A 21,175-nucleotide genomic window follows, 5' to 3' on the forward strand; every position below is an offset into this window, starting at 1 on the left:
CAAAACAACTCTATATGATAATTAGTTGTTATATTAAAAATGACAAATTATCGTGACGTCACGAGAGAAATTAATTCGTGATACGAGTCGAAAAAGCCTCAAATCTCATTAACGATAAATCAAAAAAAGAGCGCCGCTATCAATCCATCAAAAAATAATAAAAATCCAAATTCAACTACACCGAAAACACATCAAACCCTAAACAATAAATAACAGAAACATATTGGCATCACCCCATACTTTACTAATGATATTCAGCACTTTGGGGCGGAGCATGCGGAGGCGTGTCGTTTTTAACCCAATCAGGAGGTCTTAAATAAGAGGTGGTAGCCGTACCGCCCTCTATGTGAACCCACACACTTCATGTTAGTGAACTTCCAACAGGCACACAAAACGGACACGCAGCAGTCACTTGTCTTTTCATAACCACATGGAAAAAAAGTGCGAATCGGCCGAAAAAACGTGAACGTGGTGCGAAACATACAAAGTGTTGTGAAACAGTGTAACCAGTGTCCCATGAACCATCAAAGATGGACGCATCAGATCCCGGGGATTTTAGTGATTGACTTGACGGTTTCACGGTGAACCCCCTAAGCAGTATGGTGCTGGAATCGGGGGTGTTACCGCCCCCTTTACAGCTGTATGCGGCGGCGGCGGCACATCTGGCGCCGCGGCCGCCGTGGGCCCCCTTGCTGCAGTTTCCGGGAGCGGCGAGCTTACTGAGCATGCCAGGAGCTTTTGCACCCTTGAACAGGCCGCGTTATCCTCCGGGGCTTGGGCACGGGATAAGAGCACCGCCGGGGCCGCCGTCGGAAGACAGCGGCAGCGAAACCCACAACGGGAAAGGTAAGAAAACCACCCGAAAGCGGTAAACCGGTTTACAAGAGTGTAAATCAATTTTTCTCTCCCAATTATAAAGTCTGTATTAAGTTATTAAAAACTCGAAATTAATAACGACGAAAAAACCAGATAGTGTGTCCTAAGCGCTAATATTATGCGCTGTAAAATGGAGAAAAAAAGTAATGGGGAACCATAAAATTAATTTCGAATGAAACATCGCCACTAAACCATCATTAAAAGTGCCGTCTAATGGTTTAGAATTAAAAACCAAATTATTAGTATCCGGTTTGAGTGTAAATTAAAAATTAACTTACAAGATGATGAGGCTTTTCAGCTCTGGACAAGCTTCTGTTTAGACGCTACTGAAACTACAAAATTTCCTGCGAATTTGTAAAAGGAACTGAAAGAACTTCCTGCCGTGTTTACCACTTAACACAATTCCTGATGCAATTGCATCGTTTTAATACCCTGAATTTACCATTTGAATTAATTGAATTCAACTGTTGATTCTAAGAATTAACAATTCGCTCGTTATTACAGTTTTTCAGTCTCGATTCCTGCAGTCCCAATTAAATTAATTTGAACCTGACTTCTGTCCGTTTTCCTGCGGCTCGTTTTTCACTGCTTGCACAATTAAATTCCTGCAACAACCAATTTTGTCTGAATTTATTGCAAAAACGTGCCTTCGAAAAGCGCCTAGCCCGAGCACTAATTTCGTTACTTAATAACACAATTTCGCCAATACATTAAGTTATTATAATTTAACACATGTTGGAGATGAAATTTTCCATAACCGCAGCGGCGATAACATCTGCACATAAATCACCAGCGATTATATGTAATAGGAGCGGGCCTAGACGAGTTCCTTGTGGGACTCGCTAATTTTTTCTTTCTTTGTGTGAATTAATTCCGTTCAATTCCCGTAATTAAATGTGTTCAGAACGGAAATTGTGAGCGATTCTGTGTCGACATAAATCGAAATGGCATTATCAATTCAAGCATAATTGAAATGATAATAATACAGTCACGTATACAACGCCGGCTCTAACTCTGTTCAATTAGAGCCAACGTTGTCAAGTGTCACAGTTATAATAAATGGATCCGAACGACGCTATCATTTATAATATAATTAGCTGATATTGCTAGAATAGATTACCTGGACGCTCTATTTTCCGTTGGTCTGTGACCGACGCAACGGAGCGGACACAACAGACTTAGCACCCAAAACTAATGGGACGGAAAATTGATTTTTTGGGGAGGGGCCGGAAATGCAAACGGAGGAAACTGGGGGGGCACCACAAAGAGCCATGCATATGTTACACAAAACACAATTTTATCACCGCAGTTCTAGACTAAATTCGCGATTTGAGGACATTCCTGCTGCGTCTATCATAGTCATAATATTGTAACAATGATTAAACATTATTCATCTGAACTCCTGCTCCCATTAAACCCAAATTAAACGGTCATAAAAAGAAAATATCTATGCAGCAGGAAAAAATTCTTCGTGAATTCGCTGCAGAATTGGCTCTTTCACCAATTATTTTATCCCCGCTGAAAAATTAAGCCTACATCTTAAAGGTGTTGAAACCAGGTAAAGTTTAAAAAGCAAATCCTGCTCAAACGACTAAACATTGCAAAATTCCTGCAAATCAGACTTTACTTTCTGTCATAGTAATTTTATTGCATTCGTGCTGCAGCTACCTAAATTCGCTTTTGAAATATCAATTTGTTGTACAGCGACGCGAAATTCCTGCTGCATATGTCACAGTTTATTGGAACAATGAGTGAACATTATTCTCGTGAGTTCCTGCCTCAAATGATATGTTTTATCTGGCGTAACATGAAGATATTTTATATCACAAAATTCCTGCAGCTTGTGGTTATGAAAATGCTAAAAATGAAGCGACAAGAAAATTTTAAAGGGAACGAGCAGAAATCAGAGTAAAATTTGTTCTCTGATAAGTAGGAATTGCCAGTCTTAAAAATCAAATTATTTTATTCCTGCTACGTCAAAGAAGTTCCTGCAAAAGGTGTGGAAACAAGTGAAATGTCAATGTCCACACTTCAATTAGTACCTTTTAGACGCAAATCCTGCTCTAGCTTAACAAAATGATTGCCTGAATTCCTGTTCCTGCAATCTGAATATTACATTTTACATAAAATTCTCGTTTAGAAATTCCTGCACTACGATTGAGAATATCTTAAAACGTTGGATTAGATTTATTTTTAAGACAATGAAGAGCATGAAATTCCTGCTGGACATTATTTACCTGAATTAAGTAATTCCTGCTACATAATTGGTATCGATCAGAGATTCAAGCAAATCAAACAATACTGCTATTATTCAATTCAGTTTTAAAATGTTTGCCTGTACTTAATCAATTTTTATGCAGTCATGTACCTGAAATTCCTGCAGTTTGTTGAATTTATTGTAGCAATGAATAAACATTAGTAGTCTGAATTCCTGCCCCATAGCAAGTGCAGTGTTGTTTTGGTGAAATTGAAGCAATAGGAAATTCCTGCAAAGATTCAAACTGACTTAAGAGCAAATTCCTGCAATAATTTGGTTTTACGGAAACTCCTGCAGATGACGGTGAATTTCTTGCGTTTGTTCTGTTCTTTGAGCCCTCAAATTTCATTTAATTCTTGAGTTTAGTCGATAATCATCGAGTTTAGGTCCTAATTACAGTTCTGTGACTATAATTCATCGTAAATGCAAAATTTCACGACATTTGAATGGCTTAATTACAGCGCCTGGTAGCCATTTTTACGACTTAATTAAGTGCTCGGCGTTCGACAGGTTGGCAAGTTTATTGTTATTATTTAAGGAAAATAATTACAATAAATTGCAATCAACCCCGAAGCTAATAACCATTAAATCCATCGACAGCACTTGTCTGTCATGCGAACAAGGAACTTGTTACTGCAGAAATTAATTACTAAGTAAACCAGTAAAACAACGAAGTTACGTTTCAAAGTTTGTCTTTGAAATTAATAAATTACTTACTAACCCCTGCGCGTGCCTTTTAGACTAATCCGCAACCAATAAATAAAATGAAAAGCGACACGCGTAACAAATAGGGTATTTACCACTGAAAACAAGCTTAATTTCTATTCCAACCCCGTCCTTGCTCGGAAAGTTAACAGTAAGAGCGTTGCCACCCCCGAAAACCGAAAGTTGGCGGTGATAAGCCTCTCCTATAACAATCTCAGGGAGGAAATCGCTGGGTTCTCCCTCGCACGCATTTAGCATCCCTTAAGTAATGGGGTAGTCGCAAACATTGTTTGCGGGGAAATATTAGATTAACAGTAATCCTGAGCTAATATACTTTGATACGCGTTGAAAGGGGCGGTAATCCGCGATTTCGAGTGGAGGATAACAACAGGAGTGAGCGAAATTTTAACGTTTTGCCAGAGAACTTTGTAAATTTTCAGGGCGGTTGCAAATTTTTCTGAGTGAAACATCAATTATAAGGTCTCTTTTAAGAGTAAATTCCTGCTGGAGCGACTTACCATTAGAAGATGACTGGTCTGAATTCCCAGTGCAAACTGAAATAACATTTTTGTATAAAATTATCGTCGAGAAATTCCTGCAAATCATTTCGCTTTCAAGCTGAACCACAATTTCTGTCTCGCGATTTTCGTTAATTCAATTTCGATCGTTGTAAGTGTCTCAAGTTTCAATTAAAATAGTAAATTTTGACTTTAGAATTTTCCAAAATTTGTAATTTATGAGCAATAATTGTGATATAATTTGGCACAATTTATAATCAAATCTGAAATAGTTAATTCACCAAATATTATTGCTTTGCTAGAATTGGAGATTTTAATATACATTCAGAAATTATTACTCTGGTTTCAAAATTAAATATTCCAAAATTAGTATTTTAGGAGTTATAATTTTCTAATTTGGCACAATTTATAAGCGAAGCTAAAGTAGTCAACTCACCAAATTTCATTGCTTGAATGTTATCCTTGCCAGAATTGGAGCTTTTACTATAATTTCAGAAATTATTGCTTCGGTTTCAAAACTAATTTTCTAAAATTAGTAATTTAGGAGTTATATTTTTCTAATTTGACACAATTTACAAAAAAGAACAAGTAATAAACCCACCAAATTATTGCTCTAGCGTTATCCTTTCCAGAATTGGAGATTTTAATACAAATTTAGAGAATTTTTACTTCGATCTCAGAATAAAAGATTCTAAAATTTGTAATTCATGTGTTATAATTTCCTAATTTTTCACATTTAATAAGCGAAACCAAAGTAGTAAACTCACCAAATTCCATTGTTTTTGAGTTATCCTTCCTATAACTGGAGATTTTTATTTAAATTCAGAAAGTTTTACGTTGGCTTCAAAATAAAATTTTACAAAATTTGTAATTTATGTGCTATAATTTTATAATTTGACACAATTTATCAGGAAATCCAAAATGTAAAACTCTTAATATTTCATTGCTTTTCAGTATCCTTGCCAAATTTGCAGATTTTAATATAAATTTGGAGAATTTTTATTTCATTTAAAAAAAATCCAAAATTTGTAATTTATGTGTTTTAATTTTCTAATTTGGCACAATTAATAAGTAAAACTAAAGTAGACTTTTCACGAAACTTCGTTGCTTTGATGTTATCCTTGCCAAGATTAGAGATTTGAATTCAAATTCAGAAATTATTACTTCGGTTTCAAAACTAATTTTTCAAAAATTGTTATAATTGTCTAATGTGACACAATTTACAAGAAAATCCAATAAAAAACTCACTAAATTTAATTGCTTTACCAGTATGCTTGCCAGAATTACAGATTTTAATAGGAATTTAGAGAATTTTGATTTCATCTTCAAAATAAAAAATTCCTAAATTTGCAATTCATGTGTTATAATTTTCTAATGTGGCACAACTAATGAACAAAACTAAAGTAGTCATCTCACGAAATTTCATTGCTTTAATGTTATCCTTGCCAGAATTGGAGATTTTAATATAAATGTAGAGAATATTTAGTTCCTTTTTAGAATAAAAGATTAAAATATTTGTAATTCATGTGTTATAATTTTCTGATTTTTCACACTTAATAAGCAAGATTTGGAGTCATTCTTTGGAGATCTAAATTCAAATTCAGAAAGTTTTTGGTTTAAAAATAAAATTTTCCAAAATTTGGAATTTATGTGCTATAATTTTATAATTTGGCACAATTTACAAGGAAATCCACAGCAGTAAGTTAATTTTCCAAATTTCAGAGCTTTTCATGACTTGCCTGAAATTTCAGTACAAACTGAAATTCCTGCAAATCATTTCGCCTTCAAACCACAATCCCTGCCTCTCTTTTTTCGTTAATTCAATTTCGATCGTTGTAATTGCCCCACGTTTCAATTAAAATAGTAATTTAATTAATTCTTGCGACACCTCCAATGATTTTTTTGTTAAATTAACATTTAATTAGTATGTTGCAATGAAGAAGATTGTTTATAATCAAATAATAATAGATGCGAAAATAATTATTATCTGTCTAATAATTAATTACAAAACAATAAATATGATTTATCGTTATTATAATTGGTTTTGAATATCTAAAGTTCAAACGATGAGACTTTGGAAAGCGCGTTTCCTTGACACGCGATTTTAAAAATTCCCGCCGATGTGTTAATTGGTTGTGTTGAAGAAGTGGAATCCAATTAGAACAGGAAAAATGCCTCGTCCAATGAGAGGTAAATTCTAATTTCTCTTTAATGAGTAATCGTGGATTAAAAAATGATCACGTTCGTAGCAGCTACCTGTACAACAATCAATGTAATTTATCACAGAGCTGTCATCAGAATGTGCACGCAACAATGTTCTGTTATTAGCAATTTTTGAAGTGGAATTATCAGTCAAGTCTTAGAACTGTAAAACAGTTGTTTGCATAATTAGTTGTTCAAGTAATTGACGTTAATGGCGTAATTAATTAAATGTCTCTTTTTGTAAAATGTGTGTTAAAAATGGATTAAATATCTCTTTGGTTGTTATATGGAATTTCCGGTTCGAAAAGTGCTGTTTTAATCACATGCGCCATAAAAAGATTAAGAGTTCGCATTTAAATATTATCAAGAAATAATTACAACGTGGTCGTAAAGTCTGCGAAACAAGAAAAAGCCAACTTGAAATATGCCTTGAATACATAATTATGACGAGATGGAATCTCTTGCAAATTGATTCAGAATCAAGCGACTGAAAAAACAAAAACCGCTGAAGCGACTTGGTAAAAATGCCTCTTGAATTTTTCATTACCGTCCTGAATTATTGATGTTTTTTTTCTCATGCATTCTAATTGATTTTCGAGGACGGACGGGTCTGAATTAATAACCAGTCGTGATTTTATTTTTGCACTTCATCAATAAACGCACAACAAGCCATTTACCCTATGAAAACAAACCCTCGAGCTTTCGCAAATCCCAAGTTACATTTTTATTTCTTGATGATTTATATTGGTATTAGGCCACTCTACGCTAACCTTCTGATTTGTTCTATACAATAATAATAGAGTCTGGCTGGTAAATGGGACTCGAGGGGGTGATAGCTCAACTGGGGGATGAAACCCTCACTCAATTTACCGCTACATTATAGCAGCGCGTTGGTTAAAACCAACCTCGGGGGTGCATGTCATTAGGACTCGCAGGATTTCGATGCTAAATGAACAGGAATCAAGAGGCGATGTTCTTGTTTACACTGCGATTATCGCCACTGAAGACTACCAACCTAGAAAAAATGAAAATTTAGACACTTGAAAGCTCATTCATGGCTTATAATTTGTACCCGTAATTGCAAATGCGTTTCCTCGTTCGTTTTTGTGCTGCGCGTCTGATTTATGTTAAATTCCAACGACGTTTTCCGTTTAATTTCTCTTAACTTCTCTCCAAGACGCGACCTCAATGACCGTGGATGTGCAAGTTCAAGTCCTATTTTACCACATAAACCCAACACTTAAAGCTCGCAATTAATCCAAACTAGCGGATTTATGATTCAATTAACCCTCTATAAAGTCGATCAGATAAAAGCGTCCAATTTCCTTTTATATTTTTCGATCTGTGATAAGAGTCCATGTCGAATGCGTATAATTCCATATTTCGTTGACCGCTTTTGCGAATAGCAATATGATATATAGATTCAATTCGTCTCGGAAAATAGAAATTTCGAGATAAGTATAATAAAGAGATAGCAAACGAATTTCGACTCTCTGGAAAGAATGATTATAGAGCTTTGATTTATTCAATTTTTGGAATTGCCGTCTAGCCAGACGCTGATATATGGTCAAGATAAACTTCTGTTCTGTTTTATACGAAATAGAAATGTGCTTATATTGCTTGGGGAATATATGAGACAACAAGATGGAGTTATGAAATTATGGGGCCTAGACGTTAAATTAAAACTTTTGGACTTGTTTGCCGGATCTGGAAGCGGCGCTGTGATTTATTGCCACTGCAACGAGAAAGTTTACGAAGGTGGAAGATGGGGGAGAGAAGAACATGCTCGCTCTATGTACAGTAGGAAAAAATTGCTGGAATTAATCTTTGGGCAAATCTGTGCGCTCCAGACGTCTAGACAAAAACAATTCGTTTCATTTTATCTTATGTTATAATTCTCGCGATTTCGTGTCTACACGACACGGTGAAATTACGCATTCAAATTCGACCATATCCACCATAAATTACATTAAAATAAAGGCAGGGAACCAGAAGGAACAAAATGTTTCCAAAGGCATTTTGCTTTGCTGGTTTTTAGGACTTTTTTACTTTGACTGCGGAAAAAATACAAAATTTGTAATTTATGCGCTAGAAACTCACCAAATTCTATTAATTTATCGTTGCCACAATTAGAGATTTTAACATAATTTCAGAAATTTTTCTTTAGCTTGCCACAATTTACAAGAAAATGCAAAGTGATAAACTGATAAAATTCCATTGCTTAAGCGTTATCATTGCCAGCATGGCAGATTTTAATATAAATTTGGAGAATTTTTATTTTATCTTCAATATAAAAATTGCAAAATTAGTAATCCATGTGTTATAATTTTCTAATTCGGCACAATTAATAAGCAAAACTAAACTAATAAACTGACAAAATTTTATTGCTTTAATGTTATCCTTGCCAGAATTGAAGGTTTTAATAAATAATTTGAAAATTTTTAATTCGTTCTCAAAATAAAATATTCCAAAATTTGTAATTCATGTGTTATAATTTTATATTTCGGCACAAACTAAACTAAAAGCCTATAAGTAAATATAAAAGAAAATAAAAGCCTAAAAAACTATAAGCAAAACTAAACTAGTAAACTGACTAAATTTTAATGCTTCAATGTTATCTGCCAGAACTGGAAATTTTAATATAAATTCAGAAATTTTTGCTGTGGCTTCAAAATAAAATTTTCCAAAATTTGTAATTTATGTGGTATAAATTTTAATTAGGCTTAATTCATCAGGAATTTCAAAATAGTAAACTCACCAAATTTTATTCCTTGTGCGTTATCCTTGCCAAATTTGCAGATTTTAATATAAATTTGGAGAATTTTTATTTCGTCTTTAAAATAAAAAAATTCCAAAATTTGTAGTTCATCTGTTATAATTTTCTAATTTGGTACAATTTACAAGAAGATTCAAGATAATAAACTGACCAAATTTTATTGCTTTAGCATTATCCTTGTCAGAATTGCAAATTTTAATATAAATTTGGAGAATTTTTACCTCATCTTTAATAAAAAAAAATCCAAAATTTGTTATTTATGTGTAATAATTTTCTAATGTGACACAACTAATGAACAAAACTAAAGTAGTCATCTCACGAAATTTCATTGCTTTAATGTTATCCTTGCCAGAATTCCAAATTTTAATATAAATTCAGAAATTATTACTTCGGTTTCAAAATTAAATTTTCCAAAATTTGTAATTTAGGAGTTGTATTTTTCAAACTTGGCACAATTTACAAAGAAAATTCAAAGTAATAAATTGATAAAATTCCATTGATTTACCGTTTTCCTGGTCAAAATTGCAGATTTTAATATCAATTTGGAGAATTTTTCTCATCTTCAAAATAAAAAATTCGAAAATTTGTAATTAATGTGTAATAATTTTCTAATTTGGCATAATTAACAAGCAAAACTAAACTAGTAAACTGACTAAATTTTAATGCTTCAATGTTATCTATGCCAGATTTGGAAAATTTAATAGAAATTCAGAAATTTTTACTTTGGCTTCAAAATAAAATTTTCCAAAATTTGTAATTTATGTGCTATAAATTTGTAATTAGGCTTAATTCATCAGGAAATCCAAAATAGTAAGCTCACCAAATCTCATTCCTTTTGCGTTATCCTTGCCAAATTTGCAGATTTTAATATAAATTTGGAGAATTTTTATTTCGTCTTTAATATAAAACAATCCAATATTTGTTATTTATGCGTTATAAGTTTCTAATCTCGCACAGTTAATAAGCAAAACTAAAGCAGTTAATTCACGAAATTTCATTCTTTCAATGTTATCCTTGCCAGAATTGGAGATTTTAATGTAAATTAAGAAATTATTACTTCGGTTTCAGAATTAAATTTTCCAAAATTTGTAATTTAGGTGTTGTATTTTTCTAACTTGGCACAATTTAGAACAAAATTCAAAGTAATAAACTGATAAAATTCCATTGCTTTAGCGTTATCCTTGTCAGAATAGCCGATTTTAATATAAATTTGATGAATTTTTATCTCATTTGCAAAATAAAAAATTCCAAAATTTGTAATTAATGTGTAATACTTTTCTAATTTCGCATAATTAATAAGCAAAGCTAAATTAGTAAACTCACGAAATTTTATTGCTTTAGCGTTATCCTTGCCCGAATTAGAGATTTTAATTCCAAATCAGAAAGTTTTACTTTGACTTCAAAATAAAATTTTCTAAAATTTGTAATTTATGTGCTAGAAATTTATAATTAGGCTCAATTCATCAGGAAATCCAAAATAGTAAACGCACCAAATTTCATTGATTTTGCGTTATCCTTGCTAAATTTGTAGATTTTAATATAAATTTGGAGGATTTTTATTTCGTCTTCAAAATAAAAAATTCCAAAATTTGTAATTAGTGTGTAATAATTTTCTAATTTGGCATAATTAATAGCAAAACTAAACTGGTAAACTCAGGAAATTTTATTGCTTTAGCGTTATCCTTGCCCGAATTATAGATTTTAATTCCAAATCAGAAAGTTTTGCTTTAGCTTCAAAATAAAATTTTCCAAAATTTGTAATTCATGTGTAATAATTTTCTAATATGGCATAATTAATAAGCAAAACTAAACTAGTAAACTCACTAAATTTTATTGCTTTAGCCCGAATTAGAGATTTTAATTCAAAACTTTGGCTTCAAAATAAAATTTAAAAAAAATTGTAATTTATGTGCTATAATTTTATCATTTGGCACAATTAATAAGTAAAACTAAAATAGCCAACTCAACAAATTTCATTGCTTTAGCGTTATCCTTGCCAGAATTGGAGATTTTAGTATAAATTCAGAAATTATTACTTCGATTTCACAAGTAAATTTTCCAAAATTTGTAATTTAGGAGTTGGCATTTTATAATTAAACAAGCTTAAAGGATTAGACTCTACAAACTTTATTGCTTTGGTGTTACCCTTGTCAGAAGTAGGTACAAATTTTGATAAAATGCAAAGAAAAGTGCAAAACGATTGACAAATTTTCATTTTAAAGGATCAAAATGAAATGCTGAAAGCAGGTTGAGAACCGCCGCATTAAACCTTTAAATTCCCCGCAATAATAAAATCGAAGTTGCCGAAAAGTCTCCCACAAATTTGCAACTTGTTGACGCAAATTCTCCTCCAAATTGAATAAGTTCAGTTTGTGACGACCCCCAACTTTAGTAAAATCCGAATGAATGTAATTTATCCCGTTTTTTTCTAGCATCGAAGCGGAAAATGCAAATTAGCCCTCAGCAATTCCATCCCATAAAACCGATCAAACTAACAAACTATTAGCGGCGTTAATGATACGGTGCTAACTGTAATCGTTACAAATTGATAAAGGCCGACATTAGCAGCTAAACATGGTGATTTGTCCGTTCAGTTGGCATTACTGTATATCCGTCGGCCAATGAAATTGCGAGTTGCACATCGGCGAAAATAAATCAGCGAACAATTGAAAGCGATTCAATTCGACAACGACAAATTATGAATGGTTGAAACCGTAAACATTGATCGCCCGGTTTAGCTCAAATTTGGGCATAAATCCCTGGTAATTCCATTGTTTCGATAAAATTGATTGTAATATAAATCGGGGCTAGACGATATCGATTAAACTCGAATCAAAACCAAAAGTCCTGCGAATGATGAAGCCATTATCCTCCACCACTAGCACTTTTCTTTCTCTGAAGGCGCGCTGAGGCGATATTAAAATCCAATTTACTTCTGATTACACATAATTTCAGCCGACTTCACATTTAGACATGTTTATAACATTATAAGCGAGAACACAACTTAATATTTCAATGCATAAATTTATTCGTCAGACATCTGCAAATTGACTCAAACAAATTTATGGCCAAGTAGATCGATTCGCGAGCGCTCAAGTGAAAAGATTTTTTTTATCACTGCAATGAACCTCGACATTTAACAAGAAATATGTGAAGTGGATTTAATTGATTATTTTGTGGGACTTTCTCTGGTTTAAAAGCTCAAAGCTATTATGCAAATTGAGATAAGATTGACGGTATTTCGAGTGGAACAAAATCATTGGGAAACTTTTTGACAAATGGGTTTCTAACAATTGTTTGTAGTAGTTGGGACAGGAATTAATTCGTTTAGAAAAGACTAAATTTCGATTGATAAAATCTAATTTCAGTGATGGATTCCTCGTTTCCCAGTTTTCGGGCAGAAGAAATGATAAGACGTTTAATTTTAAGTAAGTCAGTTCCTTTTTTCGGTTGCTTTCACCTTTTCAAAATATTTTGTCCGCTTTTCAACTTTATCTGGAAAATTTCCGATTCTTCTTGTTTATAATTGTAAAACTGTAATAAACAAATCCAATATACTATTTTCACTAAATTTCATTATTTTAGTATCATATGTGTTTGAATTGCAGAATTTATTATCAATTTATTATATTTTGAGTTCGGCTTCAAAAAGAAAATTTCCTCAATTTGTAATTTGTGGTCTACAGTTTTGTAGTTTGGGACAATTTTTAAGTAGTAACTTCCCCAAATTTTTTAGCTACATCATTATAATTATGAGAATCACAAATTTTATTAAAATATTATTAAAAAAACGGGAAAAATTTTCAGTCTTTCTAAGAATAAAAATTTCTCAAAATTTTTTCGTTTGTTTTTTAATCTTCTCATTCGGTGCAGTTAATAAGTAAGTCTGAAAGAGTAACCTCCGCAAATTTTATTTCTGTAGCAATAGAACTACCAAACTTACAGATTTTATTTAAAAAAAAGTAAAATTTTGGTTCGTTTTAAAATAAAAATTTCTAAAAAATTTCTCGTTTGCTTTAAAATTTTGTTAATTACTACAGTTAATAAGTAACTCAAAAAGAATAAACTCCCCAAATTTTATTGCTGTAGGAATAAAACAACCAACGTTGCAGATTTAATTGAAAAGTAATGCAAATCTTTGGTTGGTTCTAAAATAAAAATTGCAAAAACTTTTCTCGTTTGCTTTATTATCTTGTCCTTTAGTACAGTTAATAAATAAGTCCAAAAAAGTAACATGCTGAAGCAATAGAACTACCAAAATTACCGATTGTATTGAAAAAAAAAATAAAATTTTGGTTTGTTCTAAATAACAATTTCTAAAAATTTTCTCATTTGGTCTATTACTTTGTTAGTTAATACAGGTTATAAGTAGATCCAAAAAAATAATCTCTCCAAATTTTATAGCTGTAGCAATAAAACTACCAAAGTTGTTTCAAAATACAATGCAAATTTTTGGTTTCTTCTAATATAATTCTTTTTTATTTTTTGTTTGTTTTATAATCTTGCCATTTAGTACAGTTAATATAACTAAGTCCGAAACTGTAACGTGCTCAAATTTTATTGCTGTAGCAACAGAACTGCTGAAGTTACAGATTTTATTGGAAAAAACCGCAAAATTTTTGGTTCGTTATAAAATAAAAATTTCTAAAAACTTTTTTGTTTGGTCTATAATCTTGTCATTTGAGTCTGTTAATAAGGAAGTCCAAAAGAATAGTATGCGCAAATTTGATTACTGTACCAATGGAACTTCTAAAGTTACAATTTTTTTTGCAAAAAAAATGTAAATTTTTAATAATGCGTTCTAAAATAAAAATTTCTAAAAAATGTCTTGTTTGCTTTGTACTCCTGTAATTTAATACAGTTAATCAGTAAGTCTAATCCAGTAACGTCCCCAAATTTAATTGCTATAAGAATAGAAATACCAAAGTTACAGATTTTATTGAAAAAAATAAATGTAAATTTTAGATTCGTCTAAATTTTTTTTTAAATTCTCATTTGCTCTATAGAGCAAATTATAATTTAATCAGTTGGTACAGTTATCAAGTCCAAAAAAGTAATCTCCCAAAATTTTATTTATGTAGCAATAGAACTACCAGTATTACAAATTTTACTGAAAAAAAACGTGTTTTTTTGCCGATTTAAAATAAAAATTTCTAAAAAAATTCTCGTTTGCTCTTAAATTTTGGCAGTTTGTAAGGTTAATAAGTCAGTCCAAAAGAGTCCCCCAAAATTTTATTGATGTAGCAATAAAACTACTAGAATTGCACATTTTATTGAAAAAAATGTAAATTTTTGGTTCGTTCTAAAATAAAAATTTCTAAAAAAAATTTAGTTTGCTTTATAATCTTGTCATTTGGTACAATTTTAAAGTTAGTCCAAAAGAATAATCTCCCCAAATTTTATTAATGTAGCAATAGAACTACCAGAATTACAGCTTGTATAAAAAAAGATCATTTTCATGCGTTGTATAAAAAAATTCTAAAAATTATCTCACTTTTTATGTAATGTTGTAATTTGGTATAGTTACGAAATAATTCCAAAATACTAGCCTCAGAAACTACCAAAATCAAAGTTTACTTAGAATATTCAAAAAAATGAAATTTTTGGTTTGTTCTAAAAGTTAAAATGTCCGACCATTTCCTCATTTGCCCTGTGATTTACCGCAAGTAAACATGAAACCCCATCGCATTATTACAATACACAATCGCATTATTTCCAGGGGGCGCCGGCAGCAGTGGCGAAGGCGCCGATTCCGAAAGCGCCGCATCGAAACGCCGAAGAAGTCGAACCAACTTCAACAGTTGGCAATTAGAAGAACTCGAACGAGCCTTCTTAGCGAGCCACTACCCCGACGTGTTCATGAGGGAGGCGCTCGCAATGAGACTGGACTTGAAAGAAAGCAGGGTGGCTGTAAGTAACTTTTTCTCGAACAAACGTTGAGGTCAGCAAGGTTGAACGAGGGTGAAGAAGAGGTTTTCTCCCTCGAGATCGATCGAAAACCCTCAAGATTACACTGTGATACACACTAAACTCGCTATATTGACCACCGTTTCCACCATAAGCTCGCAGATATGTCTATTGTTTTTAAATTGATGGGAGTGCTGATCTCACCCCCTACACCCCGGCATTATTCAAATCGGTGGAAGTGTCGACCGGGGATTTAACACAATCAAAGTCGAAATAACAGGAAGTGGAGGGATTCGGTTTTGTGCCGAGCGGGGGTGCAGTAAAAGAATATTAGAAACAGTTTTTTTTCGTTTTAATTACCAAAAATGTGTTCCGGAAATAGAATTTGGTCTAGCATCCGGGTGGAGATAAATGTAAATTGGCAAAGTTTTCCGATAAACGTCCCGAATTTCGCCGCGTCCGGAATTTTCCGGTCATTCGAGATCGTTATCGAACTTCCCGGATTGAATTTTGCGGGCACTAACTAACCGCCTTCGCCTTGGAACAAATTAATTTAGATAAATCCATTAAAATTGATTTGTATTTACATGTACGATCGAGTTTCTCTTGGAAACGTAATAGGAAAATAATTACAGTGGTAGAGGCGGCAGTGTGTTACAAAACTCGCGTTAATAGAAGTGCGGGTAATGTTATTAAACGAGTTACAAACGAGAATAATGGAGAAATAATAACTCATTTAAAATCCATCTGAAGTGCACACGAAAAATCGTGATAAAAATGCAAATAGAAATATGTCGGGTTCGTGGCGTTTTGTGCCGTCCGCGGCTCCTCACTTGGTCGGCCAATTTGGGCCATTTGCAAGTTTAGGATCGGCTCTTTGAGCAAGTGGCAACGACATCCAATTAAGTTCTCGCACGTTATGTAAATTGGTGTAGTTGCACAGGTGTTGGCAATTGATCAGTAAAAGAAGTAAACCGGGAGCTCGCAGGTAACGAGGATCTGAATTTATTCGTCCAATAAAGTAATCATCGCTCTTATGCAGCACATATGAAGTCATCAACCTTAGCACAATCAATTTATATGTATATCATGCAATTATAATAAACTACTACCGTGATACTAGAGATGATAGCGCCAAAATGAGCCCTAGGGCGCCGTGTAAACGGCTCAACCTGCGCCAGGCTAGCCACTACACGCCAGTAAGACATACAGCCAACATCACGCCCCCAAATTACCATGTTAATTATAGTGGTGTGCCTTTGGGGTGCTAGCTAGCGTGACGCAGAGCAATATTGGCCAAACTGAGGCTAATTTTCATTAATTCGTGCGAGCGCGTCGCGTTTTCTCTTTTATTTCAACACGAGGAAGGATTATGAGAGAGATAAAGACGCGGAATACACGTGTAGAACAAAATGAAGAGGCTTATTGGATAAACTGGCAGCTGTACGTTTTGTTCGTGAGAGATATTTGAGCCTTCACTGACAAGGTTTAACTTTAGCAGTGATTTACGGCCAAACTAACAACAATTAATTCTTTGCTCGTTATCTGATCGCGAGCTGAAATATTAATTGGGCTTATCAAGATAACAATTAGCACGTTTAACTCGCTTGCCATTACCTACAACTTCTTATCGGCGGGCGGTGCAAACTTTTGCCCGATAAAGAGACGTGGAAAGGGCTTTTTTGGAACACACTTTTATCAAACTCGTACAATAAATTTGTTGAGTAAAAAACAGCTCGGCCAATAATAGAAATCGGTTTATTACCAGTAAAAACAAGATAACAGTAGATAAATTGTGTAGATAGCGTCATAAAACAGAACTTCGTAAATCGAAAAGTACTGTACGTAGATCAAATTAATGTCCATTCTCTGACATTCGAGATTTACACCTCGCTAAACGATAATTATCTTAATTAGCCAGAACCGACCGTTTCGACGGGACTGTGAAGGGGCAGGCGGCGACTTCAAAGTCTTTTTCTAAATTCTTGACGATATGAAAGCCAAGATGCCATTTTTTAACTATTTTTTCCGCATCCAAAATTAAAAAAAAATACATTAGACAGAATCTGAAACATTAACTTTGATTCGTTCAAAAATTAATTTTTTGCTCTTGAGTTTCATAACTTGGTGTAGTTAATAAGTAAGTGAATGCGGAAGACATTAGCTTCCTCAAATTATATTGCTGTAACGCTATAACTACAAGTTGTTGAACAAAAATTGAAATTTTTGGTTCGTTCTAAAATTTTGTTGTCATTTGGTACAGATATATTAAGAAATAAAAGAAGAATATGCCCAAATTTTATTGCTGTAGCGATAAAACTTTCAAAGTTACAGTTTTTATTGAAAAAAAAAATGTAAATTTTCGGTTCATTCTAAAATGGAAATTTGTAAAATTTTTCTCGTTTGTTCTATAGTCTTGTCATTTAGTATAGTTATTAAGTGATTTCAAAAAAAAAGTCCCCAAATTTTATTGTTGTCGAGATAGAACTACCAAAATTGCAAATTGTAATGAAAAAAAAATGTAAATATTTGATTCATTCTAATTTTTTTTTTTTAATTTTCCTTGTTAGCTCTATAATCTTGTTATTTAGTATAGTTAATAAGTAAGTCCAAAAGCAGAACAACTCTAAATTTGATTGCTGTAGCTATAAAAGTACCAAAGTTACAATTATTCTTGAAAAAAAAAATGTAAATTTTTGGTTCATTCCAAAATAAAAATTTCTAAAATTTTCCATGTTTGCTCTATAATCTGGTCATTTGGTACAGTCAATAAGCAAGTCCAAAAGAAGAACGTCCCCAAATTTTATTGCTGTAGCAATAAAACTGCCAGAATTACAAATTTTATTGCAAGAAAAATGTAAATTTTTAGTTCGTTCTAAAATAAAATATTTTAAAATTTGCCATGTTTGCTCAATAATCTTGTCATTTGCTCCAGTCAATAAGTAAGTTCAAAAAAAGAACGTCCCCAGATTCTATTGCTGTAGCGATAAAACTGCCAGAATTACAAATTATATTTAAAAAAAAATGTAAATTTTTGGTTCATTCCAAAATAAAAGTTTCTAAAATGTTTCATGTTTGCTCTACAATCTTGACATTTGGTACAGTCAATAAGTAAGTCCAAAAGAAAAACGTCCCCAAATTTTGTTTGTAGCAATAAAACTGCCAGAATTACAAATTTTATTGCAAGAAAAATGTAAATTTTTAGTTCGTTCTAAAATAAAATATTTTAAAATTTGCCATGTTTACTCAATAATCTTATCATTTAGTACAGTCAATAAGTGAGTCCAAAAAAAGAACGTCACCAAATTTTATTGCTGTAGCAATAAAACTGCCAGAGTTACAAATTTAAAAAAAAAATGTACCTGTAAATTTTTGGTTCGTTCTAAAATAAAAAATTCTAAAATTTTCCTTGTTGGCTCTATAATCTTGTTATGTGGTACAGTTAATAAGTAAATCCAATAAACGAACATTCCTAAATTTTATTGCTGTAGCGATAAAACTACCAAAGTTACACTTTTTGTTGAAAAAAAATATAAAATTTTTAATAAGTAAGTCGAAAAGAAGAAGATCCCCAAATTTGATTGCTGTCGAGATAGAACTACCAAAATTACAAATTTTAATGAAAAAAAAAATGTAAATATTTGGTTCATTCAATTTTTTTTTTAATTTTCCTTGTTAGCTCTATAATCTTGTTATTTAGTATAGTTAATAAGTACCAAAAGCAGAACAACCGTAAATTCGATTGCTGTAGCTATAAAAGTACCAAAGTTACAATTTTTGTTGAAAAAAAAAATGTAAATTTTTGGTTCGTTCTAAAATAAAAATTTCAAAAGTTTGCCATGTATGCTCTATAATCTTGTCATTTGGGATATTCAATAAGAAAGTCCCAAAGAAGATCGTCCCCAAATTTTATTGCTGTAGCGATAAAACTGCCAAAAATACAAATTTTCTTGAAAAATAAATGTAAATTTTTGGTTCATTCTAAAATAAAAATTTCTAAAATTTTCCATGTTTGCTCTATAACCTGGTCATTTGGTGCAGTCAATAAGTAAGTCCAAGAAAAGAACATCCCCAAATTTTATTGCTGTAGCGATAAAACTGTCAGAATTACAAATTTTATTTAAAAAAAATGTAAATTTTTGGTTCATTCCAAAATAAAAATTTCTAAAATTTTTCATGTTTGCTCTATAATCTTGACATTTGGTACAGTCAATAAGTAAATTCAAAAGAAGAACGTTGCCAAATTTTATGGCTGTAGCGATACAACTACCAAAGTTACACTTTTTGTTGTAAAACTACCAGAATTAAAAAAATTATTGCAAGAAAAATGTAAATGTTTGGTTTGTTCTAAAATAAAATATTTTCAAATTTGCCATGTTTGCTCTATAATCTTGTCATTTGGTACAGTCAATAAGTAAGTCGATAAGAAGAAGATCCCTAAATTTTATTGCTGTAGTGATAAAACTGCCAGAATTACAAATTTTACTCAAAAAAAAACGTAAAATTTTGGTTTGTTTTAAAACAAAAAATTGTAAAATTGTTCATGTTTGCTCTATAACCTTGTCATTTGATACAGTTAATAAGTAAGTCCAAAAGAAGAACGCCTCAAAATTTTATTGCTGTAGCGATACAAATACCAAAGTTACTATTTTTATTGAAACAGTAAGCAATAGAACCGCCAGATTTGAATGTATTTTTTTTCTTTTGTTCTATAATTTTATAATTCAACATTTGGCTTTTACATTTTCGTTATGTGTTAATATAGCTAAGAATAAATTGTAATGTGTAAAAATGGAAATAATGAAATTCTTTTTTTTGCAGGTGTGGTTCCAGAACCGCCGCGCGAAGTGGCGCAAAAAGGAGCACACAAAAAAGGGTCCCGGCCGACCAGCCCACAACGCCCACCCCCAGTCCTGCTCTGGCGAACCAATCCCTCCCGCAGAACTCCGAGCCCGTGAACGAGCTCGCCGCAGGAAAAAGCTCCAAAAAGCTCTCGAGCGTCAAGCACGGAAGCTGCGCGCTAAAGGCATCGCCGTCGATTTAGTGTCCCTAAAACGCGAATATTTGGCTCAAAGGGGCGCCGAGGGCATGGACAGTGATAGCGATATAGACGTTGTAGGAGATTCGGGCGCAGAATCGGAGAATTACTCTTGTTCGGAGCAAGGATTCTCGTCTGTTACGGAAGGGGTGGATTTAACCGCCGCCAACGATGACAAAAGCAGGAGACTCAATCCGTTCAGTATAGAGTCGTTGTTAAATACCTGAAGATGGACAACGCGAAACGTCGTGTGCAATAATGTAGTTTTAGTGGCGGCGCGGTGCGGCGGCATATCACTTTGGCGGTATTTATTTTGTTTGTACATATAGGATAAGACCCTGTGTATAAATGACCCTATAGAACACATAGTACAGCAATACATCCAGCAAGTTCAAACTGTTTAGAATAGACTCTTCGTGCATGTCGTCCTGTTTTAGTTAAGTTCATGTTCCAGAAACTGGGTAACAATATTTTTATTACCACACTGGAATTATTATGTCTCAGACTGTTGTTATTTATTGTTTTCTTCTTAACAAATTCGACAACGAAAACTACAACTCAATTGGAAGTAAACAATATTGTTATCAAGCTTTAAATGTATTCCTATCAGTGATCTGCAGTACTAATATATCAAAATAATTAAGTATGATGATAAATATATTATTTATTCGAGGCAATGGAGTTTTATTTTTATCACTCTCTTCTATTTATACTAAACATTCCTAAAATTTCTAACTTCTAAATCTCTTATCCTTTATCCAAAAAAGAAATAAGAAGATACGAAAACAATGCTGAATTAACAAAACTAGCAATACAAGAAATATATTCAGAAGGGGATGAAGAACCAAATAAAAGAAAATACCAAAAAGATTAGAAACTAAAGAATATAAAAATAT

At 32.5% G+C, this 21,175-nt stretch overlaps 1 protein-coding gene across 2 annotated transcripts; it reads left to right on the plus strand.

Annotated features, from left to right (window-relative positions):
- The first annotated feature begins 207 nt into the window (after positions 1-207).
- LOC148171977 (homeobox protein unc-4-like) lies at positions 208-20,952 on the plus strand. Of its 2 annotated transcripts, XM_088041730.1 has the most exons (4): positions 208-846; positions 12,703-12,762; positions 15,054-15,244; positions 20,063-20,952. In XM_088041730.1, the coding sequence occupies exons 1-4, from the start codon at positions 600-602 to the stop codon at positions 20,504-20,506; spliced, it is 942 nt and encodes a 313-aa protein (XP_087897856.1). In that variant the 5' UTR covers positions 208-599; the 3' UTR covers positions 20,507-20,952. The 2 variants fall into 2 exon arrangements, with proteins under 2 accessions (XP_087897856.1, XP_087897857.1); XM_088041731.1 differs by lacking the exon at positions 12,703-12,762 and having other exon boundaries at positions 216-846.
- Positions 20,953-21,175: the final 223 nt, after the last annotated feature.

This window comes from Gnatocerus cornutus, chromosome 7 (assembly GCF_029298725.1).
Source record: "Gnatocerus cornutus isolate USDA-ARS CGAHR chromosome 7, icGnaCorn1.1, whole genome shotgun sequence".
Classification (NCBI taxonomy): Eukaryota; Metazoa; Arthropoda; class Insecta; order Coleoptera; family Tenebrionidae; genus Gnatocerus; species Gnatocerus cornutus.

What these genes read in the sequence shown, in the direction of transcription:
- LOC148171977 (XM_088041730.1), top strand. Translation starts at nt 600, where the DNA reads ATGGTGCTGGAATCGGGGGTGTTACCGCCCCCTTTACAGCTGTATGCG. An exon ending in GATAAGACGTTTAATTTTAA is followed by an intron (nt 12,763 to 15,053) that starts GTAAGTCAGTTC and finishes CATTATTTCCAG; the next exon opens with GGGGCGCCGGCAGCAGTGGC. An exon ending in TGAAAGAAAGCAGGGTGGCT is followed by an intron (nt 15,245 to 20,062) that starts GTAAGTAACTTT and finishes TTTTTTTTGCAG; the next exon opens with GTGTGGTTCCAGAACCGCCG.